The 27,973-nt window shown below is 46.6% G+C and overlaps 1 protein-coding gene across 4 annotated transcripts; it reads right to left on the bottom strand.

Annotated features, from left to right (window-relative positions):
• On the bottom strand, window positions 1-23,111 carry DECR2 (2,4-dienoyl-CoA reductase 2). 4 transcript variants are annotated; one of them, XM_063143213.1, is made up of 10 exons: window positions 22,972-23,111; window positions 17,301-17,369; window positions 12,282-12,333; window positions 11,944-12,079; window positions 10,203-10,327; window positions 8,041-8,134; window positions 7,484-7,588; window positions 7,169-7,331; window positions 4,150-4,367; window positions 1-632 (listed from the first exon to the last, which is right to left on the bottom strand). In XM_063143213.1, the coding sequence occupies exons 1-9, from the start codon at window positions 23,067-23,069 to the stop codon at window positions 4,157-4,159; spliced, it is 1,053 nt and encodes a 350-aa protein (XP_062999283.1). In that variant the 5' UTR covers window positions 23,070-23,111; the 3' UTR covers window positions 1-632; window positions 4,150-4,156. The 4 variants fall into 4 exon arrangements, with proteins under 4 accessions (XP_062999283.1, XP_062999282.1, XP_062999285.1 ...); XM_063143212.1 differs by having other exon boundaries at window positions 4,179-4,367; XM_063143215.1 differs by lacking the exon at window positions 7,169-7,331.
• Between the last annotated feature and the right edge of the window lie 4,862 nt (window positions 23,112-27,973).

The following is a 27,973-nucleotide window of genomic DNA, read 5'->3' as shown; positions in this document are numbered from 1 at the left end:
TTATGAGACAGAAGATAAAGAATTTATTCTAAGGAGGGGGTTATTTCAGCGAAAGGAGGATACAGAGCTTTGGCAGAAAGTGCAGAATTACCCTGTTTGGTCCAGAATTGGGAGGCTGAGAAAATTCAGGCTGGATTGGGTAAATATTGATCATGCGCAGCGCGCACCTTTTCTTGAGGAACGCTCGGATGGCAATCACCAAAGAGAAGGCAATCGACATGGAAATTTGTAAAAAAAATAATTAAATTAAAACCAAGGCAAATATATTCAGATCATCAAGAAGCAACCGGGGGATTTCATTCTTATACACTACCATCCCAGGCAGCTGTTTTGTGCCACACAGTGCATAATTTGGCATGAAATAGAAAGCTCGTGGGTGAGAATATGAGAGAGCCTGTGACCTTCTAGCCTCTATGCCATCAACGCAACCTCCTCTCCCGTGACATCAAGAGATATAATCTTAAACACTGTCATTGCCCCTGACATCTAAGCTACTTTACAGCTTGAAAGTTGTGTGGCTGCCACCTTTGGCCCTGCCCAGAAGTTCGTGGAGAAACATCTAAGCTGTAGTGTCCGTGAGGTTCTGTGGGTCTTCTTTCATTTATCTTTCTTTAATTCCGTAGACCAGAAATCTGTAAGAGACAAGAGGATGATAGATGAAACTGACACGAAATTCAAAGCAAGCAGATGGAAGCAAGATCTGAAAAAAGGGAAGATCTCCGGCGAGCTAGATAAGAAGCATCTTATTTTGGAATTTGCACAGTAGTTCTGGGGTTGCACCCTTAAGAATTTGCAGGTCAGCCGGGGATTAAAAACCATCTGCAAACAACGCAGGAAAGAAACAAGAAGAATAAGAAAGAAGGATGTGTTAGTGAATGTATTATTTTCAAAAAGGCACCCATGAAGATTCTATGCAACATGAACTTCTAGTAGTTAATGCATCTTCGACGTTATGTACATGCAAAGCTTAGATGCAGATGTAAGCGGAATGTCGACGTGCAATCCTATGCACGCCTACTCAGAAGTAAATTATTGCCAAGGTAAAGAAATTCTCTGAATGCGCTAACTGGGTGTTTTACTACAGTAAACAAGTGGGAAAAGAAGGAAAACCCCGTAGGAAGAACGCAACCGCGTTCGAAACGCGTAGGCACCTGGCACTTTAACAAACCTTTTACTAATAATATTATTGTGGAAGATTCCTTGGTTCCGCCCTTGCCTTTGGCTTATTTTTTTACTCTTACTAAACAACAGATATCAGATAAAAGATGTTGCGAAACAAAAATCGTAAACGCAATGAGAATAAAATTGGAGAAATGCTGATTTAACATTCCGGATTTCGGTTGTAGTTGTATTTATGCTGGTCTAGGACCATAATAATTTTGGGATTGATGAGAAGAGGCCCAGGATGTCGTTTGCCCATGACGACCCCTCTTCCTCTGCAAAGGGCAGAAAAGGCTGAGCGTGTTTGAAAACGCACCCAGTTCAACCAAGTGAGGAGGCCCAACCAGCTAAGCCAACGCCCATGTGAAACTCTGCCAAGACGCTTGTTCATGCACTGGTTATTTCTCGGTTGGACTACTGCAACCTTCTTCTCACTGGCCTTCCTTCTTCTCACATCAGTTCGTTGGTTTCTGTCCACCACGCTGCCCCTAAGATCATCTCCTTGGCTCGCCGCTCTGACCATGTTACTCCACTCCTGAAATCTCTTCATTGGCTTCCAATTCACTTCAGAATCCAATATAAACTTCTCCTGTTGACCTTCAAAGCTTTTCACGGTCTAGCTCCTTCCTATCTCTCCTCTCTCATCTCACACTATTGCCCCGCTCGTGCTCTTCGCTCCTCTGATGCCATGTTTCTCACCTGCCCAAGGGCCTCTACTTCCCTTGCTCGGCTCCGTCCATTTTCTTCTGCTGCCCTTTACGCCTGGAACGCTCTTCCAGAACATCTGAGATCCACAAGTTCAATCGCAGCTTTTAAAGCTCAGCTAAAAACTTTTCTTTTTCCTAAAGCTTTTAAAACCTGATGTTGTTTGGACTCTATACTGTTAGTTTTACCCTACCCAGTGCCTGTTTGCATTCTCTTCCCCTCCTTATTGCTTTACTATGATTTTATTAGAATGTAAGCCTATGCGGCAGAGTCTTGCTATTTACTGTTTTACTCTGTACAGCACCATGTACATTGATGGTGCTATATAAATAATAATAATAATAATAATAATAATAATAATAATAATAATAATAGTAACAAGCATGTGCCCTAGAAAAATAAGCCCCAGAATCCTTTGCAACAGGTAGAGACTCTGTAGCACAGCGGAGGGCAACCTCTAGCCAGTGCCGGGGCCCAATATGACCTGCCATGAGGAAGGGGGGAGTTGAACAAACTCCGGCTGAGCCCCTTTCACCATGGAGAGAAAGGCATGAAGCTCCTATCTTTGCATGGAGAAAATCATCATCATCATTATTATTAAAAACAGTGGCGAGGTTGGCTGAAGAGTGCTGGGGGTTAGAGGCCTTGATTCTGTCTGAACATGCATATGATTTTGCCCTATTTTTTTTTATAGAATCATAGAATAGCAGAGTTGGAAGAGGCCTACAAGGCCATCGAGTCCAACCCCCCCCCCCCCCCGATCAATGCAGGAATCCACCCTAAAGCATCCCCGACAGATGGTTGTCCATTTTAAAGGTTTTATATTGCACGTTATCATGTTGTGAATTGTCCAGGGAGCTTTGGCTACTGGAAAATATAGAAATGTAATAAATGAACGAACAGGTCTCTACTCAGAAGTAAGCCCCACTGAGTTTCACGGGATTTAGTCACAACAATTTGAGCTCCGGTCCTCTACGAACTTTGTTGTAGTTGTTTATTCGTTCAGTCGCTTCCGACTCTTCGTGACTTCATGGACCAGCCCACGCCAGCTTTCTGTCGGCCGCAACAGCTGACAGAAAGCTCTAGTGTGGGCTGGTCCATGAAGTCACGAAGAGTCGGAAGCGACTGAACGAATAAACAACAAAGTTTGTAGAGGACCGGAGCTCAAATCGTTTTTTTTTTAAAAAATAATTTAATATAACCAATTAATGGATGAAAGACTGCAAGCCCTAGAATTAACCCAGTGGCTATAAGCCGAAAGCCCCAAGGCCGTGGACTCCTTCAGATTAATCCTTGAGCCACAATCCTGTGTGACTTGTAGCACAATCGTACACAGGTCTACCCAGAGCTAAGTCCCATTCAGTTCAAAGGTTATCAATGGCTCCTAGCCCTGATGGTTGTGTGCTATCCCCAGTATTAGAGGCAGTACGCCTGTGTGCTCCAGTTGCTGGGGAACATGGGCGGGAGGGTGCTGTTGCACCATGTCCTGCTTGTTCATCCCTGGCCGATGGCTGGTCGGCCACTGTGTGAACAGAGTGCTGGACTAGATGGAGCCTTGGCCGATCCAGCAGGGCACTTCTGATGTTCTTAATTGGGCTTACTCCCAGGAAACTGGGTGTAGGATTGGAGCCACGCTTTCTCCCATTTGCTTTGGGGCTGCCGGATACTGTTACTGCGACGCAGTTCAACATTCACTACGAAGGCAAAAGTAAAGCAATCGAGAGCCCAAGATTTCTCCTTTCCAGCATGCAGGGGGTTAACCATGCATGTTTAAGCGGGGATGCTATGGCAGCAAGACTCACAGTGAAGTAGGATGTTATGACAGCGGGACGACGCTCAGGCAGACCCCAGGCTTGTGGGATCGCCTCTGTTGTTACCCAAGGGATTTCTGCCACCCGGGGCCAGGTAAAAACAATGGCTTGGGGCGGCAGATGTTAAATAACCGGGTGCCTCTGAGCATATGTTTAGACCAGGAATTTGTTTTTAGTTCCAGTCCTGAGCTCAAAATCCACTCCTGGTTTTCCGCTACGCTCTCCTAGTTTTAGCCCAAATTGGGGGAGGGGAAAAAACCCTAACCGGAAGGCACCCGGTTATTTCACATTTGCGGCCCCTTGTCGATCTACTGTAAGTCACCCAGAGATCCACGAAGCGATCCGAATCCGCCTTCTTCCGCGGGGAGCCCCGCGGTGCAAACTCTCACCCGAAGCCTGCAGAGCAAGCGGTTTCCCGACACATGGAGCTTTTACGGCTCTCTAATCCCACAGAGCGGGAAGGAAACATCACCTAGAGCTTAGCAGAGTTTGAGGCAATACCCAACAGTGCGGGGAAGTCGTTCTCGGAGGTCATCCAGGATCCGCCGTCCACCACCAGGGTCGTGCCCGTCACATAGGAGGCTAGCGGGCTGGCTAGGTACAGGACGCTGTGGGCAATCTCCGTCTTGTTCCCTGCCCGCTGAAGCGGGATTCTTTGATGGAGGTTTCCCTCTTCCAGTTGAGGTGGAACTAAAAAGGAGTGGAGAAAGCCAAGCCTTGGGTGATTCAGGAAAGACACCAGGAAAGTGAAAGCGAGCCAAGATACCCTCCAAAGTAAGTTATTCTTCCTCCCAGGAACCCTTTATATAATTGCAAAGATGTCTGGTTCTGCCTCAGGAAAAATCTCCTAGTCCTCATGGTTCCAAATTTGAAAAAGATGGATGCGATGGCTCTGAAACTGAGGTGAATGGCGGCATTGGCATCATTAGATTTCTATCCTGCCTTTCCTCCAAGGAGCTCCTTCCCCATTTTGCATTTACACCAATGCCGTGAGGTAGGCGAGGCTGAGAGCTATTGCCCCAGTCCGCACACAATGGCGACCCATCTTTTAAAACCCCTCGGTTGCCACGAAAGAGCCAGTGTGCTCAACCCTGCTGCTCGATCACTTTCGATTGGCTCCTCCGGCCAGTGGGAGTGGCTAAACCACACAGGGATGCTTCATCCCCGGGCTATTTGGTGTGATGGACCTGAACAGACCAGAGTTGGTACCCGAACAGACCAGAGTTGGAACACCCCTGAGTTGGAACCTGAGAATAAAATGTTGGTTTCAGCTCTGCCTTCTTGGGAGGAGAGACAGAGGAGGGGCAAGCCAGAGTTCCAAGTCTGGACGTCACACTAAACCCTGGGTTGTTTAGCCACCATCGATGGCAGGAGTCAAGCGAGAGTGATCCAGCAGTGAGGATTAGCATGATGGCTCACTCTTGGTAACCCAGGGCGAACAATAACCTTGTGGGCAAAGCCAGTACACCATATTGACACTCCCTATGAGTGTTAAGCCAACAGATGATCTCTGATGATTTGGGACTGGTTGACAGCAGACCGTTTTGGTGCTGTCGTTAAAAAGCACCAGCTCGTTAAGATGGTCAGATCCAGCCCTTGAAGGGGATGGAGCTTCAGAGTGACTCTTCTTAGCCAGACCATAAAACTTTGGCAGCTGCTCCACACCAGGGCTGAGGTAGCGTGTCTCCTTGCCTTAGATGCAGGATTGCTAGCCGTGGTACTGAAATTTAGGCACTAGTCTCTGTATCCGCACCTCCGGTCCTGTCCTTGCTCCCGCTCCAGGTCGGCTTCAACAAACCGTCTTGCCTGGTGCCATCTTGCCTGAGCCATCACCTCCCTGTGATGGCAGAATTCACGATGGATCAAGGACACCACCCAGTTTTGTGTTTGGTTTTTCTTCCGGAAGAGAAGCTAGCTGGGTTCAAATAAACACAATAATCCATGCTCGAGGTTGAGTATGGGTTGTCGTTCAACCGTGGGTTGTTGTGTTGTCTGAACCCAGCCATGCTAACAAACCATGGTTTGTTAACCACGAACAAACCATGAAGAGAACCCATGGTTTATTTTTCGGGTGTGAACTGTGGGTTGAACCCAGCCACTCGTTCTGTGGACACTGAGCACGCTCAGTCCTGGTAGGCAACTGTTTGGGGGTTCTTTCCACACACACCCCTTTTTTGTCCTATATATTTTTTGAACTTCTGCAAACCTTTAGGTCCCCCCAGAACTGTTGATACCTTCCCTCTTGTGTGTGGAAGGTCTGTTTTGTCTACATAAAGATTGGCACTCAGAGAATTAGTCCCTTGTTAGCAGATAGGATGCAAATTGTCTCTGGAGAAGCCACCAGTGAGGGAGGAAGCAGCAGCCAGGCACCTCTCCACCGTGACTGGGTCCAGCTCCAGCTGAGAGCCCCCTCCCTCCTGCTACCAACTGTCTCTGCAGAGGCCACCAGTGAGGGAAGAAGCAGCAGCCAGGCACCCCTCCATCGTGCCTGGGTCCAGCTCCAGCTGAGAGCCCCCTCCCTCCTGCTACCTACTGTCTCTGGAGAGGCCACCAGTGAGGGAGGAAGCAGCAGCCGGGCACCTCTCCACCGTGCCTGGGTCCAGCTCCAGCTGAGAGCACCCTCCCTCCTGCTACCTACTGTCTCTGCAGAGGCCACCAGTGAGGGAGGAAGCAGCAGCCGGGCACCTCTTCACCGTGCCTGGGTCCAGCTCCAGCTGAGAGCCCCCTCCCTCCTGCTACCAACTGTCTCTGCAGAGGCCACCAGTGAGGGAGGAAGCAGCAGCCAGGCACCTCTCCACCATGCCTGGGTCCAGCTCCAGCTGACAGCCCCCTCCCTCCTGCTGTCAACTGTAACTGCTGAACTTTGCAACTAAGATTGTAGTGCCTGAATTTGCTTTCCTTTCCCCCCTCCTCCTCCTCCTCCTCCCTCCCAATCCCCTTTCCTTTTGTGTCATGTCTTTTAGATTGAAAGCCTGTGGGCAGGGACTGTCAAGAAATACTTTTGTAAGCCGCCGTGAGGGCCTTTTTTGGCTGAATTTTTGGCATAAAAATCCTTAAATAAATAATAAAATTCGCTCTGAGTGAGCCACGAGCAGCAGAAGAGCAGGGTATCAATTGATGGATCTGTTGCTTGGTAGAGGCTCTCTTTGGGCATCCTAATTAGCAGTGCTTCACTGCAAGCTTATGAAGGCTCAGTTCACAAATCCCACTCACCGACTGAACTTTATTCTTTCTTGTAAACCAGGGGTGAGTAAAACACAGCTTGCGGGTCGCATATGTCGTCCCCCCCCCCACTGGCCGATTTTGTGGCCACCACCGCACCACCAACCTTGCTGCTGGAATTCAGCAGTGTGGCAGCTGGGGTGGGGGGGATGCCATTTTCCTTTAAAAGAAAGGTGTGCACATCTTATTTTAAAGCAAGATCACTCTCCCAGAAGTGTCCATGGAGTACAATTTTGCTTTAAAACAAAACACACACATTCCCCACGCACCTCGTTTTAAAGGAAAATCTGTGTTGTTCTTCCCGCCGTTGAACCGCCAAATTTCGGTGGTAGATTTGGTGCTGCCCGAGTGGCAATTCGATGGGGGGAGGGTCTGGGCAGGAAATTTTGGCCCTTGGACCAGAGGAAGTTTGCTCATCAATGTTATAATCACCTGCAGAATTTGAAATGAAAGGCAGCACAGAGATGTTTGAAATAAATTACATCCCTCTGCATCCCCCTGTTCAATTACTTTTTTGGGGGGGGCACATCAGGCACATTCCCACCACACCCTACAAATTTTGCAATCAGCATCTCATGCCTCACCTAAACGCCGGTATCCCTCTGTGCCCGAAATGGGACCTGGTGCCACACAGTTCACTCTGATTTTGTTAGGTCCCCATTCCACAGCCAGGTGTTTTGTCATTGCATCTGAGAAGGGAGAGACAGACAGACTCAATTAAAAAACAAAAAATCTGGCAGAGGAGGAATGGGCAAAGAATTAGAGGACTAGAAAGGACTGGAAATCCAGCCAAGCACACCAACTCCTCCTTTTCAAAAACAGTGTTCCTTTAGACTGCACTTGGTGCTTCCAGAGGTGCCATCCATCAGAAATTAGAATGGACCTTCTCTTCTGCATGGTGGAGAAGTAGGGCGTTGTGTGTTGTAATATTGTTAGGGTGCGATCTGTTCTGTGAGCAGTCTTGGGATGTGTGAAAGCGGTCTTTCCACACTGGTATGATAACTCAGTGCCGCAGCATGGTTTCTGGAGCGGTACCACAATGCCATCACTTACACTCCGGGGCGAAATCATAATCATATCAGCGTTGGATGAGGATGCTGATAAGGAGAAGGGAAAGATAGCGGTTGGAGTTTCACAGTACCTATGGCTGCCTTGGCTGTCCCCGCATGCGCCTGGAGAGCCTGGCCCTTGTAGCTTAGGGTCGCTGTTATATTTACAATGACTCCGCCGTGGTCCTAGATCAATAAAACAAGAGTCAACTCAGGCAACAACGCCAGCTGTGAATACTTCAGTTTTTTAAAAAAACCTTTTTAACAAGAAAAATAAAAAATAAAGAATCTTTTCACCAGCACCAGAGCCAGCGTCTCTCTCCTTTTGCACATGCGTTTATATCCCGCCTTTTTCCTCCAAGGAACCCAAGGCAGCGTACATGATCCTCCTCCTCCTCTCCCATTTTAGCCTCACAACAACAACCCTGTGAGGTAGGCTGGGCTGAGAGTCTGTGACTGCCCCCAAAGTCACCCAGTGAGCTTCCCTGGCCGAGTGGGGACTAGAACCCGGATCTCCTGACTTGCAGTCCGACACTACACCACACTGGATTTAGTAGAGTTATACACAGCCTTGCACCATGGCATTTGGCAGCGAAAATAGGGTGGGGGAACACATCACATTCGCAGCCCCCCACCAACCCAATTTTAGCAATTCAGACAGTGGCATGGAGGATGTCATCCCAGCAGTTTGCCGTGAAAAGTGGGTGGGTGCTAGGTCTACCTGCTAATAGTTTTGCTACATCTACCTGCTTAAGTGGCTGGTCTACTTGCTAATACATTTTGATAACTCTTCTTGTCCATGGTTTCCCACAGGTGGACGAGGGCTGCATTCACACCAGCACTATGGTACCCTACTGCAACACTTAACACACCCTTTCCAACAGTTTCACACGCACACATACGCACAAACACACACAAAGGTGGATGGGTCCAATTGAACACGCATATTTCGACCCTTTCTGTCACTCCCAAAGCGGGCAGGTAATAATAGGTAAAAAGGAAAGGAACCTCTCGTGCAAGCACTGAGTCATTACTGACTCTTGGAAGGATGCCAACTTTCGCTGACGTTTTCTTGGCAGGCCTTACATTGGGGTGGTTTGCCGTTGCCTTCCCCGGCCGTTATTACCTTTCCCCCAGCTAACCGGGTACTCATTTTACCAACCTCAGGAGGATGGAAGGCTGAGTCGACCCGAGTTGGCTGCCTGAAACCAGCTTCCGCTGGGATCGAACTCAGGCCGTGGGGAGAGTTTCAGCTGCAGAAACTGCTGCTTTACTGCTCTGCGCCACACGAGGTTCTTGGGTAATAATAGCGAGCAGGAAAAAGACTGCCCCGTACAGCGGATGGATGAGAAGGCGAAATTAATCGGCAATTTATTGCACATGTTTATTTATTTATTTACCAAATGTTCTATGCCACCTTTCTCTCAGCTTATTAGCCAGCTCCATTAACCCCCTGCTTGAGAAAATTGGCAGCCAGCCCCCTAATAAACCTTTCTTGCATCAACTGGGAGTCTAGAGATGCAACAGTAGTACTATGTTCCCCCCCAAAAGTCCATGCGATCAATGGGTCCTGGTGCTGAATGACCGGGGATGGGATATGTGTAGTCTTCCAGATGTTGCTGGACTCAAGCTCCCATCACCCCAATCGGCAAGGGCCAATGCTGAGGGGCGTTGCAGTCCATCAACATCTGGATGGCAGTATATCCCCCCTTCCTGCCGCAGGCAATTGGCTTAAGGATGCAGGAGCAGTGGAATACCTACGTCTACAGCAGCCGTCTGCAACGAGGCACCCTCCAGATGTTTTGGACTTAAACACCCATCAGCCCCAGCCTGCTCAGCCAACGGTCAGGAATCCTGGGAGTTGTAGCCCAAAACATCTGGAGGGAACTAGGTTGGGGAAAGCTGGTTTCCAAGGAATTGAATTGCATGGGAAGGCTCCCAATTCGGAGCTTTTAGTGCGCAAAAAAACGGTCCCCAGCCCGGAAGCATTTCTGTGCCGGTTTGAAACAGAGATGCTTTCCCCCCATTTTGTCATTTAAAGTGACATCCTGCCCTCAATATTTCACCAATCTTCTTGAAATGCGCAGGGTATGTAAAACCAGCATTTCTTTCTGGCAGTACTCCGTTTCAGAACGATTGGTGAAATATTTTTCATTTTAGGATGCTAGAACGACCCACCCACCAATAACTCCTTTTAACATGGTGGTTACCGCCAATATGTCACTTACAGGCCTCGTGGAGGAGGAAAACTTACCCGGAGGCACTTTTCGTACAGGACTTTGGAGACATTGAAGGTTCCCAAAGTGTCGATCTCAATCACGGTTTTGAAGGCATTGAAGGACAGAGAGCTGGCTGGGCACAGGAAGTTGCCAGCAGCATCTGAGCAGAGAGAGATCAAGGACAGGAGTCACTGCAGTGGAGGGCGCGGGTGATGGACAACGGACACATCAGTAACCCCATAGCTTAGTTTGTTTATTTATTACATTTTTATACTGCCCATCAGCCGAAGCTCCCTGAGCAGTGCACAATTAAAAACCATACAAAGCAAGTATAAATTTTAAACATTAAAAGTTTAAAGGGGCTGGAGCATCTCCCCTACGAGGGAAGGTTACATCAACTGGGATTGTTTAGCTTGGAAAACAGGAGGCTAAGGGGAGACATGATAGAGGTGTACAAAATTTATGCCTGGTGTGGAGAATGTGGAGAGGGAGACATTTTTCTCTCTCTCTCAAAATACGAGAACCCAGGGTCATCCCATGAAACGGATTGGTGGGAGATCCAGGACAAATAAAAGGAAGGACTTCTTCGCAAGGCACATAGTTGAATTATGGAACTCACTACCACAAGATGTAGTGATGGCCACCAATCTGGATGGATTTATAAAAGGGGGTTGGATAAATTCCTGGAGGCGAAGGCTATCCATGGCTACTAGCCCTGATGGTTGTGTGCTATCTCATGTATTCAAGGCAGTTAGCCTGCGTGCACCAGTTGCTGAGGAACATGGGTGGGAGGGTGCTGTTGCACCATGTCCTGCTTGGCCATCCCTGGCCGATGGCTGGTCGGCCACTGTGTGAACCGAGTGCTGGACTAGATGGACCCTTGGTCTGATCCAGCAGGGCTCTTCTGATGGTCTTAAAAGGCAATGTAAAACTAGCTGCATTAAAGACCAGCCTGTGTAAAAAGGTATGTCTTCAGGAGACGTTTAAAACAGTGGTTCCCAAAGTGGGCGGTACTGCCCCCTTGGGGGCAGTGGGATTGCATAGGGGGGCATTAAGAGGCAAGGGGAGGGGGCGCTCGAGGTGGTCTTTTCCGAGAGGTGCCTCTCCAGAAGGTCTTAACACCCAGGAACATTTTTATGGGGGAAGGCAGTTTGGTCCCTAACCATAGAGGGGAAGAATCCACACATGCATTAACACCGTTTAAGAAGAGTCCTTTTAACGGTGAATTGAAATGTTTCAAAAGCACCAAAATGCTAATGAAGAGACATACCCTGCTTGGTGTGCCCCGCCACGCCGGCTACAAAACAGAGGCGTTCGCTCTCTTTTCCCTCCCTCCCTCGGCAAGCCTGTGGCAGGTGCTTTGGATTTTGAATAAATATTCAATTAATTGTTACTGTTTTGAATTTTATTGTTATTATCTTCCTTAGTGGGTCGTTGAAAACCACTATTCTGAGTAATGATTTTTATAGTGTAGGGTAGGGGGGCACTGGGCATAAGTTTGTGGAACAAAGGGGGCGGTTACCTGAAAAAGTTTGGGAACCACTGGTTTAAAAGACATGTTTTCCACCTCCCGAAACGCATGAGGGAGGGTCCTCCAGAGGGTGGGTGCCGCCACAGAGAAGGCCCTTCAACAGCCTAAGCCTGGTCTACTAACAGAAGCTACAACCCCTTCCGAGCACCCACAAAGACCACTCATCTGTGCCCGTTTCCTCCTGGCCTACAGGCTGAAGACGGATGGCCGGTATCCCCAAAGAACTGCGGACCCGCATAACTCACTGTTAACAAGGATGTCAATCCGCTCAAACTCCTTCAGGGCCTCATCCACGGCTGCCAGGATCGCCTGCGGTTGCCTGACGTCGAGAACCAGGGGCAGGCATCGCCGGCCAGTGGCTGCCGACAGTTTCTGGGCAGCCTGGAAAAGGAAGCAAGGAAGTTTGGCCTTAAAGAAGAACAGCCTTCCCATGAACTCGTCAATGCGCTCCGTCTAACTCCTACTCTGCCGCCCTTCTCAGCGCCCCAAATCTGTCGCTTGGGCTGGCACCCTTGCAGCAACGCCGCCTCCGCCAAGACCTCAGTGTGCGTCGGAAAGGCACGGCCGTCTCCAATCCACTCACCTCTGTCAGTCTCTGGACGTTCCTGCTGGCAATGACAGTCTGGCAGCCGTGCCTGCAAACGAAACCTTACAAGGTGACGGGGTCATAGAACAGGCTGTAACCGTGTCTCACCTTCACCTGCTTCTAGCTGCAGGTGTCAGGTACGTAACGTCTGCCGACTAAGCTAAGGAAGCGCTGCGTGGGCGCGTCTGGAAATTGGGTGCCTCTGTAACTAGAACGCTCAGGTTTCAGGCCTGCTATAAAAGAGGCCCAAACCGGACAGGATTTCTGTATGTTCATTTGAGTGCTTTAGTTGGTTATGCAAGGAAGGGTACTTTGCCACCACCACCCGGCCTCAAGAACGCGAAACTTGTGTTCAAATGTTTGTCAGGGGTTAAGATAAGGACCGCAAAAAACTTTCCATGGGGCACATGGAAAAGTGTTTGGGGACAAAGGAGAAGTGAATTTGGCCAATGGGGTAGGAAGTGATCAGGACAAATTCGGTGGGGGACGCAGAATGGGGGAACGGTAACAAAATCCACCTTCTTGAGAGTGTCAGCTTTCATTTTTAAGAAAGCAAGTTTCTAGTCCTTATGGCAGCCACATGGAACTATGTCATCAATGCCTGCTCAAATCTTAGCAGCTGGAGAGTTAGCTGAATAAGAGTTTCATTAATTGTGGGTAGGGCTCCAGTATTGCCCCTATTATGACTAGTAAAAACAAAACAGCCTATAAATTTAATTTTAACTTGACTACTTTAAATTTGTATTTCTGTACTGCTGCTGATTTTATCCTCGTTGTGCTTTTATATTGTATTTTATATCGTGTTTTTATACTGTTGTATACTTTGAATGGTTTTAATTTTTGTGAACCGCCCAGGGAACTTTGGCTATTGGGCGGTATAAAAATGCAATAAATAAATAAACGAATTATTTTGAGGGAATATGGAAACAGTTTCTAGAATTTGTATTATTAAAGGGGAGAGGGAAAACACCTCCAGAGGAAGCAATGAGATTTTGGAAACATGAATAAGATCCCGTGGTTGGGGGGAGCACTTTTATGTTAGAATATATGTTTATCAAATGTTTACTTTATATTATTGTGTATTATGTAGTATTGTTTTATATCGTATTGATGTATTGTTTGGATATATTAAATAATTTTTTTAAAAAATGCAATAAATAAATAAATAAATAATGCAAACCAACAGCAACAAAAGGACTGAATAAAACTGCAGGTTGAAGGAAATGACAGACGTTTGCATAATTTATTCGGCTTGAAAAATTCAACTTCTCTTGGCACGAAATTTGGATTGCCGAGGTGGAGAAATTTCCTTTTTTTCACTAGGGGGAATTCCATAGGCCTGATCTAGCAGCTCCTCTGTATTGCCATCTTGTTTTTTTCCTGCAGCCAGAGTGTAAGATCCTTAGTAGGAGAGGCTCACGTGTTCTTTCTGTACTTGCTTTTCCACAGTTACTGCAGTACTGATAGTTAAGAAAAAGCCATGAAATCCCAGCCACCTTCCCTCTAGCCAAGCTGCTTTCTAGCTGTTGTGGGAGTCCTTTTCAAGCAGAGAGAAGCCCTGGACGTAGCGAGGAGGTGGATAGAGCTTACCAAAGACGGTTCCCCCTCCTCTCTCGGCAGCTGACTGCTGTAGCGTACAGCTCCCAAGGGAAGGAGAAAATCAAACACACCCTCATTCTGTGAAACCCACTGCGAGTCTCAGCAGCAAATGCAAAAACCTGAAGGCAGGCTTGCAGATCTTCAGCAGAAACAGACAAGAGCACACAGAGGCAGAACTCTTTCACATCGGACAGCCTGAGATAACAACAGGAGCCTTGCTGGATCACAGTCAAGGTCCTCGTAGTCCAGTATTTCCCACAGTGGCCAACCAGATGTCTCCAGGAAGTGTAGAAGAAGGGCCTCAAAGAGGTAGCCCTCCTCCTAGGTTTGTCCCCCATCAAGTGGTGGTATTCCAAGGTAGACTGCCCCTAAACCCGGATGTCCCATTTACCTACTGTGGCTAACAAGGAACGCCTCTCCCAACATGAACCTACCCATACACCACGCTCAATATCCAAGGTCTTCCTCCGGGTGCCTACTCCGAGGGAAGCTCGGAGGATGGCAACAAGGGAGAGGGCCTTTTCAGTGGTGGCCCCCCAATTATGGAATGATCTCTCCGACGAGGCCTGCCTGGCGCCAACATTGTTATCTTTCCAGCGCCAGGTCAAGACTCTCTTCTCTCTTCTCCCAGGCCGTTAACAACATATGCTGAGCTCTTAACTGACCCCAGAATAGTTTGTTTTAAAAGGATATTGTTGTTTTTATGCTTTTGATGGTTTTAAAGTTTTATATTTGTTTTAACGTTTTTAACTGTTGTAAACCACCCAGAGCGCTTCGGCTATGGGGTGGTATATAAATGTAATAAATAAATAACAGGAACATAACAAGAGTCCTGATGGATCAGACCAATGATCCATCTTGTCCAGCATTCTGTTTACCACAGTAGCCGGCCAGAAGATTCTGCGAAGCCCACAAACAGGACACGATAGCCCTCCCGCACTGTTGTTTTGCAACGATGGTGGCTCAGAGCCATGGTGCCTGGGATCCTGGAGTCAGCATACAGCGGCTTTCCCCAACCTGGTATCCTACAGATGTGTTGGACTGCTGGGGAATTATGGGAACTGCAGTCAGCAGGACTTGACCCACATAATTATGGGAGTCTACCTTGAAATTATGAAATGAGGGCTAGAAACTTGCTTACTTAAAAATGAAAGCTGACACTCTCAGAAAGGTGGATTTTGTCACCACCGCCCCGCCCCATTCTGCACCCCCACAGACCTGCAGCATACACAGAGACCTGCCCTGGGCTCATGTCCTTTTCCAGCTTCATTGGCTGCCAGTCCAGGTCCGGGCCCGATTCAAAGCGCTGGTATTAACATTTAAAGCCCTAAACAGCTTGGGGCCAGGCTATCTGAAGGAACGCCTCCTCTCGAATGTACCTGCCCCGACCCTAAGGTCATCTTCAGGGGTCCTTCTCCGCAAGCCCCTGCCAAAGGAAGTGAGGCAGGTGGCTACCAGGAGGAGGGCCTTCTCTGCTGTGGCACCCTGGCTGTGGAATGAGCTCCCTAAGGACGTTCACTTGGCACCTACATTATATGCTTTTAGACGCCAGGTGAAGACCTTTTTATTCTCCCAGCATTTTAACAGTCTACAAATAAATTTTAACTTGGTGTTTTAAATTTGTAATTTTGCATTGCTGCTGTTTTTATCTGGTTGAGCTTTTATATTGTATTTTATATTATGGTTTTGTACTGTTGTTTTAGACATTGAATGGTTTTAATTTTTGTGAACCGCCCAGAGAGCTCCGGCTATTGGGCGGTACAGAAATGCAATAAATAAATAAAATAAATAAATAAATGTAGCAGCTGGCAAAAAAACGAGAGTCCCAGGCCCGGTTTCTTTACATAGCTGCGAGAGATTACTTCTTCATCCGGCCTACACACTTCTTCGGACACATACACCAGGCGTCAAGGACTTTCCATTAGGAAAGAGGGTCTGCGAGACCCCCCCTTTTTTTTCTGCTCTGCTTTCTCCTGAGAGCTCAGAAATTCATTCATTGTGGGGTTTTCAAGTTTCCCACAGGCCTGGCGTCATGAAGGCAGCAAGATGTTTCTCTATAACAGTTCAAGGGAAGAGGCTCATTGCTTAGAGGGCACCCAAGTCTCTTCCACGGAGTTTCTGCTGCAGAGCAATACTGCTTGCAACACTCACTCATTGCTTGCTTGCAGGGCTGCCGAGAACGGGTTCGGTCCCTGGTGGGGGGGGAAATCGGGGGGGGGGGGGCAGCAGGGGCGGGCTGGATAAAAATCTTTAGTTGGCATGGCCCGTGGGCAGGAAGTTGCCGCCCCAAGGAGCAGGAAGGCGCCCGGAGGAAGAAGGCCGCCCGTGGCCCAGGCGCACACACACACACTCCTGGCACCTTCGGAAGGCCTGCTAGTGCCACTCACTCCCACCACTTTGGTCAGGCCTGCTTGGCTGCCGTCTCCCCCACCCCAGCCCTCGACGAGGCCTGGAGAACAGGACTGGCAGATCCCTGGCGGCAGCCTCCCCCCTGGCCACACGGCTAGCTGGAAAGGGATGCCCTCCATGGTGAGAGATATGCTGCGAGTCCCATGGCACTTGGGCGGGGCGGGGCGGGGCACTTGGCTGCCTCTTCCCCCCTCATTCCCGCTCCTGACCCCCAAGAGCTTCTGGGGCCCCTCCAAGCCCCCGAGTGCTGGAGAAAGGCCCCCCGCCCCTCCTGTCAAAACGCAGACGCGAATGTTCATATATTATCGTTATTATTTTCTTTGAAATTCACCGATTTTACAATGGACAAATGACAATATTATTGAGAAAGACAAAAACACAGGCAACCTAGTCGGGCCCCGGGGCCCCTTCCGAACTGCCGGCCCCTGGGAATTGGTCCCGGCTTCCCCCCACCCCTCGTCGGCCTTACTTGCTTGGCCAAGAAAGTCCAGCCAAGCCAGGAAAGCAAAAAGGTGATGTCATTTTACCTTTGTGCGATGAAGAATCACAAAAATAAAAGTTGTGGGGCGCAAAGCTCCAGGTAGACGCCCAGCAGCAAAAGCCGGGAATATAAAAGCGATTGAGGATTCTGTGAACCTCAGAAGAACTGATCCGAAAACAGGGATGGGACACCATCTAAGAAAGGACTGCTTTATGGCCACCGGGTCTTCCTGGAGTAAAAAGCCTTTGGAGCACGTCTCTCAAACGAGCAGCGGGGAAGCCCAATCAGCAGCAATTCCACAACATATTTAATGACATATGCGGGAAGCAACAGAAAGGCAAAAGAAAATAGAATTGCCACAAAAAGCACGATATTGCTGAGGTGGGTGGGAGGGAAGGCTGGCTTCCTGGGACAGCGGCTCAGCCATGGAAATGGATCAAGGGGAACAGAGCAGAAACCAAAAGCATCCCCAAAAAGTAGGGCCGACAAAGGTAGGAACCCACACCCTCCAAAAGCCTTAGCTGTACCTCATCAAAATCTCAGCGATGCGGAATCCAATGCCAGAACTGCCTCCAGTGATGAATGCAACTTTGCCCCTAGGCAATCAGAAGGAGAACATTTAAAACCAGAGTTAATGGGATCCACACTGAAGACCTGTTCAGATGACACGCTTAGCCATGGTTAAGCCGCAGCAAGTGGTTAGGGAGCGTGCTTAAACCGTGGTTAGGTATCCATCATTTATTTATTTACAATATTTATATACCGCTCCTCATTCAAAATTTCAGAGATTTTACAAGATAAAATAAAAACACAATAAAAGCACATTTTTATATATAAAACACTTTGGTATATTTCCGTAAAGGCTTCAGCTGATACAGGTTGCTAAGCAACAGTAACAACGTGTAACGTCAGCTGATACAGGTTGCTAAGCCCCTCGCCCGACTCCTCCGGGCTTTCCAAGGTAATCCCACCCTCCTTTCTGCCTCTTCGCTCCCCCCCCCCCACGAAGGGGGCGGCGCCACGGTCTGGGGCATGAGTGAGGCATGGCCGTGGTCCTTGGCCAGCCCCATCTCTCTTATGCCGGATTATTATTTATTTTATTGTTATTATTTATTACATTTTCATACTGCCCCATAGCCAAAGCTGTCTGGGCATTTTACAAAGGTTACTGTCTCATTCCCCTCACCCCCCTGTTGTGGTTAGGTTTTTAACCACAGAAGGAAAAGGACTCTAAAGAGTTAAAAAGATGTCCTTGGCCAGATTGTCTCTGCCAGGAGAAGTCCAGTATGAAGCAGATTCTTCCCTGGCCTACGTGCGGTACGAGATGTACAAGATGAAGAGACTATTGGTTAATTGGGCCAAGGAGAAAAGTGTATTTAAGAAGTCCATGTTGTATGGCTTCTTACTGCTGGAACTTACTGCTGGAACTTACTGCTGGAACTTACTGCTGCAACTTACTGCTGGAACTTACTGCTGACATTATCAGACTGCTGATGTTATACTGCTACGTTGTTGCTGTACTGTGAAAGGACTGTATATATGACCATTTATTCTGTAAGTAATTTATTTAGTGTCAGTAAAGCTTCTTACTGACCAAAGACCGTGAGTGCTTCTTTTTATTCCTAAATTCAAGCTGAAACCATTTCCAGACTCTACGCTGCTGCTATTTCGCACTCTGCTATATTTTGGGTAAGCAATTACCCCGATAGGTTATGCGCCCAGAGAAAGTCTGGAAGGCATAATTTTTGGTTGCTGGAAAGCTTGAGAGCAAAGGAACGCTGGAGGGAAAGACGGAGTCGAGCTCAGGCAGTTCATCGAGCTCAGACGGGTCTGTATCCAGTGTGAGTCGCGCTCCAGCCCAGCCGGTGAGGATGGCCCAGGTTCAGATGGCATCCAGTATTCCGGTGGAACGGCTGAATGAGAGAAATTACTTAACGTGGTCATTCAAGATGGAAATGTTTTTGAAGCGGGACAGATGTTGGAACGTCGTGAGTGTCCCGAGGCCGGTTGGTCAGACTGCTCAAGAAGCACAAGTGTGGGAAGAGCAGAATGAAAGGGCCAAAGCAAACATTGTCTTGAGTATGGAGGACTCGCAAATTGTCCATATCACCAGAGATGAGACGGCAAGAGACAGCTGGAATGCGCTGAGACAGATTTATGTGCGTGCGTCGGCAAGCACACGGCTGAGCCTCACCAGAGAGCTGTATCGGTTAAAGTTGGAGGAGGCTGGAAGTTTGGCAAATCATCTCCAACAGGTGAGATCTCTATTTGTCCAGTTGCAGGAGGTCGGAATCGTTTTTACGGAAGAGCATAAGTGCTACCTGATTTTGGGGTCGTTGCCTCAAAGCTGGGACATTCTGACAACCAGTCTGGAAAGTATGAAGACTGATGAACTCACTCTTCATTATTTGACGGGTCGTTTGCTCCAAGAAGAGAAACGGCGTCTTTCCAGGAAGGAGGAAAACTGCCAGGAAAGGGTTAAGCAGTCAGCCCTTGGCAGCAGAGAAAGAATGCAGAGAGATAAGTGTTTCCAAGACAACAGTGTGGAGAGAACTGCAGTTGCAATAAGAAAGTGTTATTTTTGCAAACAGCCGGGTCATATCAAACGCTTCTGTAAAAAGAGGAAGAAGGGAGTTACACAGGCTGGAGAGGAGAAGGAATGCTCGAATGCATTTGTTTCAGCCACAGTGAGGTGTAACGAGGCCCAAGAGGTTTGGCTGATTGATTCTGCGTCGTCCAGAACAATTTCTAATAATCCAGAGGCGTTTCGGAAGTTGGAACCAAGCAAGGTGAAGTCAATCACGCTTGCAGATGGACGAACGTCGAGGGTGGAAGGAATTGGCTGTTGCTACGTTCCATGTCTGCAAAAGGAGTGTGAACAGGTTCTGTATGTTCCAGATTTAGATTTTTGTCTCCTTTCTGTTAGTGCTCTAACGTCTGAAGGATACGTTGTTACGTTTCAGAAGGATGAGTGCCAAGTGATTAAGGATGGACAAAATGTGGCACTGGGACATGTTAAAAATGGACTGTTTTACATGGGTGCAGGTAAAGAAAGGGTGGCACAAACTGGTAACGTGCCAGACCATAAAAATTGTGTTCATGAGTTGCACAGGCGTTTAGGTCATGCAAGTTTTAAAGTGTTAAGTCACATGCCTCAAGTGTGTACAGGGTTAAGCTTGCGAAACTGTAAAAATTTCTTGGATTGTTCAATCTGTCATCAGACCAAATCCCGGGTGCAGAACATCTGCAGGAAAAGTGACAGGGTGTCACAAAAGCCTTTTGAACTGGTGTTTATTGACTTGGTAGGGCCATTCACGCCTACACAAGGGGGATCCAGTTACGTGCTTGTAATTCTGGATGATTATACACGCTTTAGTTGGTGTTATTTACTAAAGCGAAAATCAGAAGCTTTTGAAACTTTTAGGGATTGGAAAACTTGGGCGGAAAAGTTCTTTAACAAGCCCATTATTTCTGTGCAGTCGGACCGTGGGGGTGAGTTTGTTTCTGGAAGGTTCTGTGAGTGGTTTAGGAAAACAGGAATCACACACAGGTTAATAGATCCCCAAACTCCTTTTCAAAATGGGTCAATTGAGAGAAGAATTGGAGTACTTCAAATGAAGAAAGATTCTCTCATGGCTGATGCAAACGCTGAGCAAGATTTGTGGGGAGAAGCATTTTTAACCGCAAACTATTTGTGTAATAGAACCTGGAGCAGGGTTACAGGCAGTTCGCCTTACTGTTTACTTTTTGGTTCAAAGCCAGATTTGTCTCACTTGAGAACATGGGGGTCTTGGGCATACGTGCATATCCCAAAGTCCAAAAGGTCTAAAGGTGAAACCAAGTCTGTGAAATTACGTTTTGTGGGTTATTCTGGCATGCAATCCAAATCTTGGCGTTTTTCCCTAAGTCATGGGAAGGTGGTTGTTTCTAGGTCTGCTACTTTTCAGGAGGCAGGTTGGGACAGGATTCAAGGTTCCCAAGTTCTGTTAGAAACTGTGAACAACCAGGAGAAAACAGTAACTCAGGGGTTAACTTCTCAGAGCCCTCACATCTCTGAGAAGAGTGTTTCCACTCCCAAAAGTGGAAGGGAGGAGGGAAATGAAAGGGAGGAAGAAATTGCCAGTGTACCTCGTCGTTCACAAAGAAAAAACAAAGGAATTCCACCTTTAAAGTATTCAGATGAATTCAGTGTTTGTTATGTGAAGTCTGAACCTGAGAGTTACAGTGATGTGTTGAAATTGTCTGAACAAGAGCAAGAAAAGTGTTTTCAGGCAGCGAAAACTGAAAGGGGGTGTTTTCAAACACACGTGTCTGTATGCAAAGGGGCAAGCAAAAGAGTACATGATTGTGGAGCTAGTGGTTCGTCTACTGGTGGCAGGGAGTTCCCAAGACCACATTCAAGAAAACTCAGCCCAAAGCTGCAGGAAGGGTTGAAACTGAAGTCTCTGGGGAAAGTTAGGTGTTACCTTGGTGTAGAGGTAGAAAAGTTTCCAAAGGAAATTACCTAAAAAGCCAGAAGCAGAAAGTTTTAAAATTGCTGAAAGTTTGCAAGTTGGAAGATTGCAAAGTAATTCAACGCCCCAAAGCACAAAGTTTTTCAACAGTGCTTGGAAGAAGAAGAAAAGAAAAACTTACATATAAATAAGTCTCTGGGAAATGTAACACACAGAGAAATGTACACAATGTTGGGATTGTTGTAAACATGTAAAGTTGATTTCTTACAGGTGAAATGTAATGAAATGTAAATTGTATTTTTTTCTGTAGTTAAAAATGAAAGGGTGTTGTGGTTAGGTTTTTAACCACAGAAGGAAAAGGACTCTAAAGAGTTAAAAAGATGTCCTTGGCCAGATTGTCTCTGCCAGGAGAAGTCCAGTATGAAGCAGATTCTTCCCTGGCCTACGTGCGGTACGAGATGTACAAGATGAAGAGACTATTGGTTAATTGGGCCAAGGAGAAAAGTGTATTTAAGAAGTCCATGTTGTATGGCTTCTTACTGCTGGAACTTACTGCTGGAACTTACTGCTGGAACTTACTGCTGCAACTTACTGCTGGAACTTACTGCTGACATTATCAGACTGCTGATGTTATACTGCTACGTTGTTGCTGTACTGTGAAAGGACTGTATATATGACCATTTATTCTGTAAGTAATTTATTTAGTGTCAGTAAAGCTTCTTACTGACCAAAGACCGTGAGTGCTTCTTTTTATTCCTAAATTCAAGCTGAAACCATTTCCAGACTCTACGCTGCTGCTATTTCGCACTCTGCTATATTTTGGGTAAGCAATTACCCCGATACCCCCACCCAATGTCAAATGTCCCCATGTACCTCCTGATGTGGTTACCTCAGCTAATATGCAAAGCAGTCAGGTATAAAATCTGAAGCTTTCAGAACTTTGCCTTTCCATTATTTACACGTTTAAAAATATTGTTATGTGTTTGGGATCAGTTTAAATAACCTACAGGGGCCCCTTATATCCCAGTGTCTCTGAGTAAGAGATTGAGGATCCCTACCCCCAACACACACACAGAGTTATTCCTAAATGGGAAAGCCTTTTGTTCTACAAGGCCTGAAGGGGTAGGAGGAAATGAAACTGGGGATGGCGGAACCCGACACAAAAGTAGAGCAGTTTTTGTCTTGCGAAGAGATCCCTTGGGTAGCTGGGAGGAAGCAGGGTGTGCTTGGAGTTGGGAATGTTGTAGGCCTGAGCACAGTGTAAATAAACTTTCATAAAACAAGCACACAAGTATTCAGTGCCCTTCTTCTAGGAAATTGAAGTCTGGGAAGAGATCTGTTGGGTAGCTGGGAGGAAGCAGGGTGTGCTTGGAGTTGGGAATGTTGTAGGCCTGAACACAGTGTAAATAAACCTTCATAAAACAAGCACACAAGTCTCTAGTGCCCTTCTTCTAGGACACTGAAGTCTGAGTAAATGCTGAAGCCCCTGCAAGTTCACCTCTCCCAAGCCTGGGGTGCGGGAGCGTAACAATATATATGTACGTTTGTGACTCCCACGCTTATTAGAAGAACGCAAGAGAGGAGGGAAAGCACTGGAGAGACAGAGAACATCAAAGATGAAACGAAGGAACTGAAAGCAGAAGAGGGGGTTGGAAAGGGAAAAAGCAGACGGGCTCAGTCCATCGGGTTAAAAGTCTCAAAGTGGCACCTTGCCAGTGGAAAAAACAGTCTTAGCATTACTTACTTGAGGATGTCAGGACTGAAGAGGTAGGAATATTCCTGGAGACAGTCATCTGTGTCAACATCAGGAGGAGGCTGGCACGCAAAGCCTCCTTGGGACATGGCTTCTTCGACAGATCTGGGCAAAACAAGTCGTGGTCACCACGAACTCACACACAGAGAGAGAGAACCAGCAATTTTTCTACACATAAATACCCCAACATTTTATTTTATTTATTTATTATTTGTTTGCAATATTCATATACTCCTTCACATCCAAGAGATTTTGGAGCGGTGATCAATTGATAGAATAAAAAGACCATATTAAAAATTACTATTTTTTGCAAGAACAGAGTTCTGATCAAACCTGGGTTCTGGCAAAAGCGCGGCCGGTCACTCAAGGAAAGCTTCCTGAAACGATGACATTTTCAGGAGGTGCCGGAAGCAACACCTGCCTGACCTCCAGAGGGAGGGAATCCCAGAGGAAGGGGGCCACCACACTGAAGGCTCTTCTCCTGGTGGACTCCAGTCAGACCATAGGTCCTTGTGGAAACACCAGGAACATGACCTCAGATGGCCTCAGTGACCAGGCGGGTTGATAAGATAACTTCACTATCCACAACACACAATGGCAACTGAACTGACCCAGCAAGAAACAACTAGAGGGCAAAGAGGCTATACTACATAGCCAAAGGTGTCCATGGGCAGGTAAGCCTCATGTCTGGCTAGAGATGTAAAATTTCCGGAAATTTTGAAGCCATGGAAAAAAAACGTTTTGGGAAAAATTAAAATAAAGCAACATTACCACTATTTACAGATTGAAAGTCACTTTGTTACTTTAGGAACATAAAATGTAATTATGTCCAAGTTGGTTTGGCCTAAAATTATTACATTTGGTATATTAAAAGCAGTGTATTCAAACAATTATTACAAATTTAATTTACTTTTTTTGGGGTAACAAATGGAGCTACAAGCTCCTGAACTGTTAGGAACACCTGAACTGTAAGGGACCTCTTTGGTTCTGCCAGTTTATGAGGAGCAGGCAATTTTAAACAATTAAAAACAACAACAACTGAAGACAACATTAGTAACAAAGAAAATTATTTATGTCTCTGCTAGTCCTTCAGTGTCAAGACATAAAGCCCCCATTCCCATAAAAAGAACTGAGAAAAATGGGGGGAGGAATATGAATATGCATGAAATTTAATCAGACTCATTTTCTGACCTATAGCTATGAGTATTAGTTTCAGTCTCTGCTTCCATGACAGTGCTGCCCCCTAGAGGCAGAAATGCATCTTCTTCTTGCATTTGAGAGTTGTAGTCTCAGTTTGCAACCTAGGACTTGCTTGTCCTTGGTGCACAGTCATTGTAATAATCTGTACAGTTTTTAGAAATCATTTGGAGAAGTAAATATCTGAACACCTTGTCTTAAACATTTTATTCATCATGCTAAAATAAAACATCCTGTAATCCAGTTTTTTTCCCAATTTTTTGGGGAAAAAAACAAAAAAGGCTTAGGAAAAAAACCGTTCCCCCCCCCCCCCCGAATTTGTTACGGGCCTTCACATCTCTATGTCTTGCCCTCAATGGGGAGATAATTAGATCACAGAGTTGAAGGCCACATCCAATGATAATCTAATACAGGTTCGCCTGGCACCTACTTTATACTCTTTTCGACGCCAGGTGAAGACCTTTTTATTCTCCCAGTATTTTAACAGTTTACTATCTCAGTCTTTTAACATTGCTGTTTTAAATCTGCATTTTAAATCTCTTCATTGCTGCTCAGTTTTATTACTGGTTGTACTTTTATAATGCATTGATTGTGTTTTTATATTATGTTTTTATACCGCGGTTGAAGTTTTATACTTTAAACTGTGTTTCGTGGTCTTTATTTTTGTGAACCGCCTAGAGCGCTACTGCTATTGAGCAGTATAGAAAGGCAATAAATAATCAATCAATCAATAGTAGTCCACCACAAACACCCCTTTCCAAAATAAATAAACATAAGAAGAGCATTACAAGAGAGGAGTCTACGGGCACCACATGGAGACCCCAGACTTAAGGGTTCTTTTGTTCTTTTCCTAGAGACTTGAAATCCACCAACAAATATCTGGTGCAAAACGTATTTAACCATTCTGGACTTTGGACTTCGTTTTGGACTCCAGAACTGGGTGGAGCTCACGGTCCTTTAGGTTTATACTTTTTACACCCCTTCCCTTCAAGGCCCTCCAGCATCTGAGGCAGTAAGCCTGCGTGCACCAGTTGCTGGGGAACATGGGTGTTGAGGGTGCTGTTGCACCCTGTCCTGCTGTGTGGGTCCCTGGTGGATGGCTGGTTGGCCACTGTGTGAACAGAGTGCTGGGCTGGATGGACCCTCGGTCTGATCCAGCAGGGCTCTTATTATTATTATTATTATTATTATTATTATTATTATTATTATTTTATTTATTTATATAGCACCATCAATGTACATGGTGCTGTACAGAGTAAAACAGTAAAACAGTAAATAGCAAGACCCTGCCGCATAGGCTTACATTCTAATTAAATCATGGTAAAGCAATAAGGAGGGGAAGAGAATGCAAACAGGATGTCCTTATGGCCCCTCTGAAGACGAGCCCCACATGCAGTGGGGTGGGAGAAAGGCTGGGGCTTCCTCAAACCTGCACCCCCAAAACTTTGGCGGGTGGCCTCCTCCTTTTCCTTACAGCTTCTCTCCCCCCACCCCCCAATTTCGCCTCTTCCAAAACTCCCTTCCAGCAGCTCCTCTTACCTGCTCAACAAGGTACTTCGCTCGCAGCACAGTGCGCCTGCGCGCGAGGTTCAACTCCCCCCCTCCCAAAGCCTGCCGGGAATTGTAGTTCCTGGTTAGGAGAAGCATACCTATGGGGTGCATTCTGGGAGATGTAGTTCTCTTGTCTAGGAACAGCGGCTGCAAAGATCAGTGACACTCAGTGGTCACCAACTTCTGCTTTCACAGCCATGCGTTTTTGTGCCTTGGTAGGGACGGGAATAGATCCAGATTTTCAGCCCATGCTGGCTGAGGCATGCTGGAAGGTGCAGGAATTTTGGTCTGTCTAAACCAGGGTGACCCTCTGGAAAGGAGGACAGGGCTCCTGTATCTTTAACAGTTGTATTGAATGGGGAATTTCAGCAGGTGTCATTTGTATGCATGCAGCACCTGGGGAAATTCCCTCTTCATCACAACAGTGAAAACTGCAGGAGACCTGCCCTCTTTTCTATCTGGTCACTCTAGTACAGCTCCTGCCACTTTAACTGTTGTGTTGAAGAGGGAATTTCACCAGGTGTTTCATGCGTACAAATGACACCTGCTGAAATTTCCTTTTCTCTACAACTGTTAAAGATACAAGAGCCCTGTCCTCCTTTTCATATGGTTGCCCTAGTCTAAACATGCATCGGTTTGACCAAAAAGTGTGCAAAGATTACACGGCAGGGATATGTACTCTATGTCCTTAATGCCTTGTTTTATGCAGTATATACACACCATACCAATAACAGCCAAAATATGTGTAATGGATAAGGAACTGAAGATGTGCATCCCAAACTAACCATGTTTGCAAGTGTCTTGTTAATGTTAGGTCAGTGATTACAGTGGCGCCATGAAGGTTGGACTCTGGGGCCAAAGCCAAGGGCCCTGCAGCTCCGGGGCGCTACAGGTGTCACCGAGAGAACAGGTGATCAGGCTATCAGGGCAGCAGAAGCAAACCCCCATTTTATTCCGATAGTCACAACGGTGCTGTGATTTAAGTGAGTTTAAAATGCAAAACTGTGCATGCTCAGAGTATTCCACCACCAACCCCTTTTATATAATATTTCAGGGCTGGCAAACAGTTTTGTTATTGTTCTAATGTATCAGGAATGTAAATGCAGTCTGAAAGTGTGTAATGGGAGTCAGAAGGGAAGAAAAGAGAAAGGAATGTTTCTAACTGAATTCCTTTTTTCCCCTCTCTTCCAGAGGGCAACTCAAGACATTCACATTAGCCGGTCGACAGGTAGAGTCCAATTCAAGCAATCCTGTCCCGGAGGAGGGCCTACCCTGTTCTCCCAGACCGGACTGATAAAGCTGATAGCCCCTCATATTCAAACTCTAAACTTGCAATCTAATGTTATAGAACAGAAGGAAAACCTCAAACAAATGCAAAGGCAGCAACTATAATCTCATGAAAACGAGAGTGTGTTACACAAAAAGGACAGAAAGAAACTGACCCAAGAGTCTTTATCTACGGTGGCAGAAGCCTGGAAGGAAAACATAGGTATGTTGAAAGGAAGGACTTCTTCACATCGCGCATAGCTAAATTATGGAATTCACTACCACAAGATGTAGTGAATTTTTGTGAACCACCCAGAGAGCTTCAACTATTGGGCGGTATAAAAATGTAATAAATAAATAAATAAATAAATAAATAAATAAGATGTAGTGATGGGCACCAATTTGGATGGCTTTAAAAGGGGGTTGGATAAATTCCTGGAGGAGAAGGCTATCAATGGCTACTAGTCCAGTATCAGAGGCAGTAAGCCTGTGTGCACCAGTTGCTGGGGAACATGGGTGGGAGGGTGCTGCTGCACCTGTGTCCTGCTTGCGGGTCCCTGGTTGACCAATGTGTGAACAGAGTGCTGGACTAGACGGACCCTCGGTCTGATCCAGCCTGGCTCTTCTTATGTTCTTATGATCTTAATTCCGTTTGAATTACAGGCTGTAACACAACAAAATGTGGACAAGTCCAAGGGCAGAGGGTGAATGCTTATGCAAAGCTCCAAACTAGCGAACAGCTTGCTATTAGCTCAGAAAGGAGATTCCTGCCTATTGCTGATCTTCACATGGCTGCCGACATGCCTGTAAGCGTGTGGATGTCACGGGATGCCAGATCCTCAAACAAAGGAAACCCTTTCTCTCTCCCCTCCACACTAATCATTCACTTACAGGGCAAGGAATGTCAGTGAAAACAAAACAAACCTCTGTAAATACTCATCGGAATCTGCTTCTCACACTAGAGCAAGGCTCAAAACAA

This window comes from Elgaria multicarinata, chromosome 17, assembly GCF_023053635.1.
Source record: "Elgaria multicarinata webbii isolate HBS135686 ecotype San Diego chromosome 17, rElgMul1.1.pri, whole genome shotgun sequence".
Classification (NCBI taxonomy): domain Eukaryota; kingdom Metazoa; phylum Chordata; class Lepidosauria; order Squamata; family Anguidae; genus Elgaria; species Elgaria multicarinata.
This window is presented reverse-complemented; position numbering and strand designations above follow the sequence as displayed.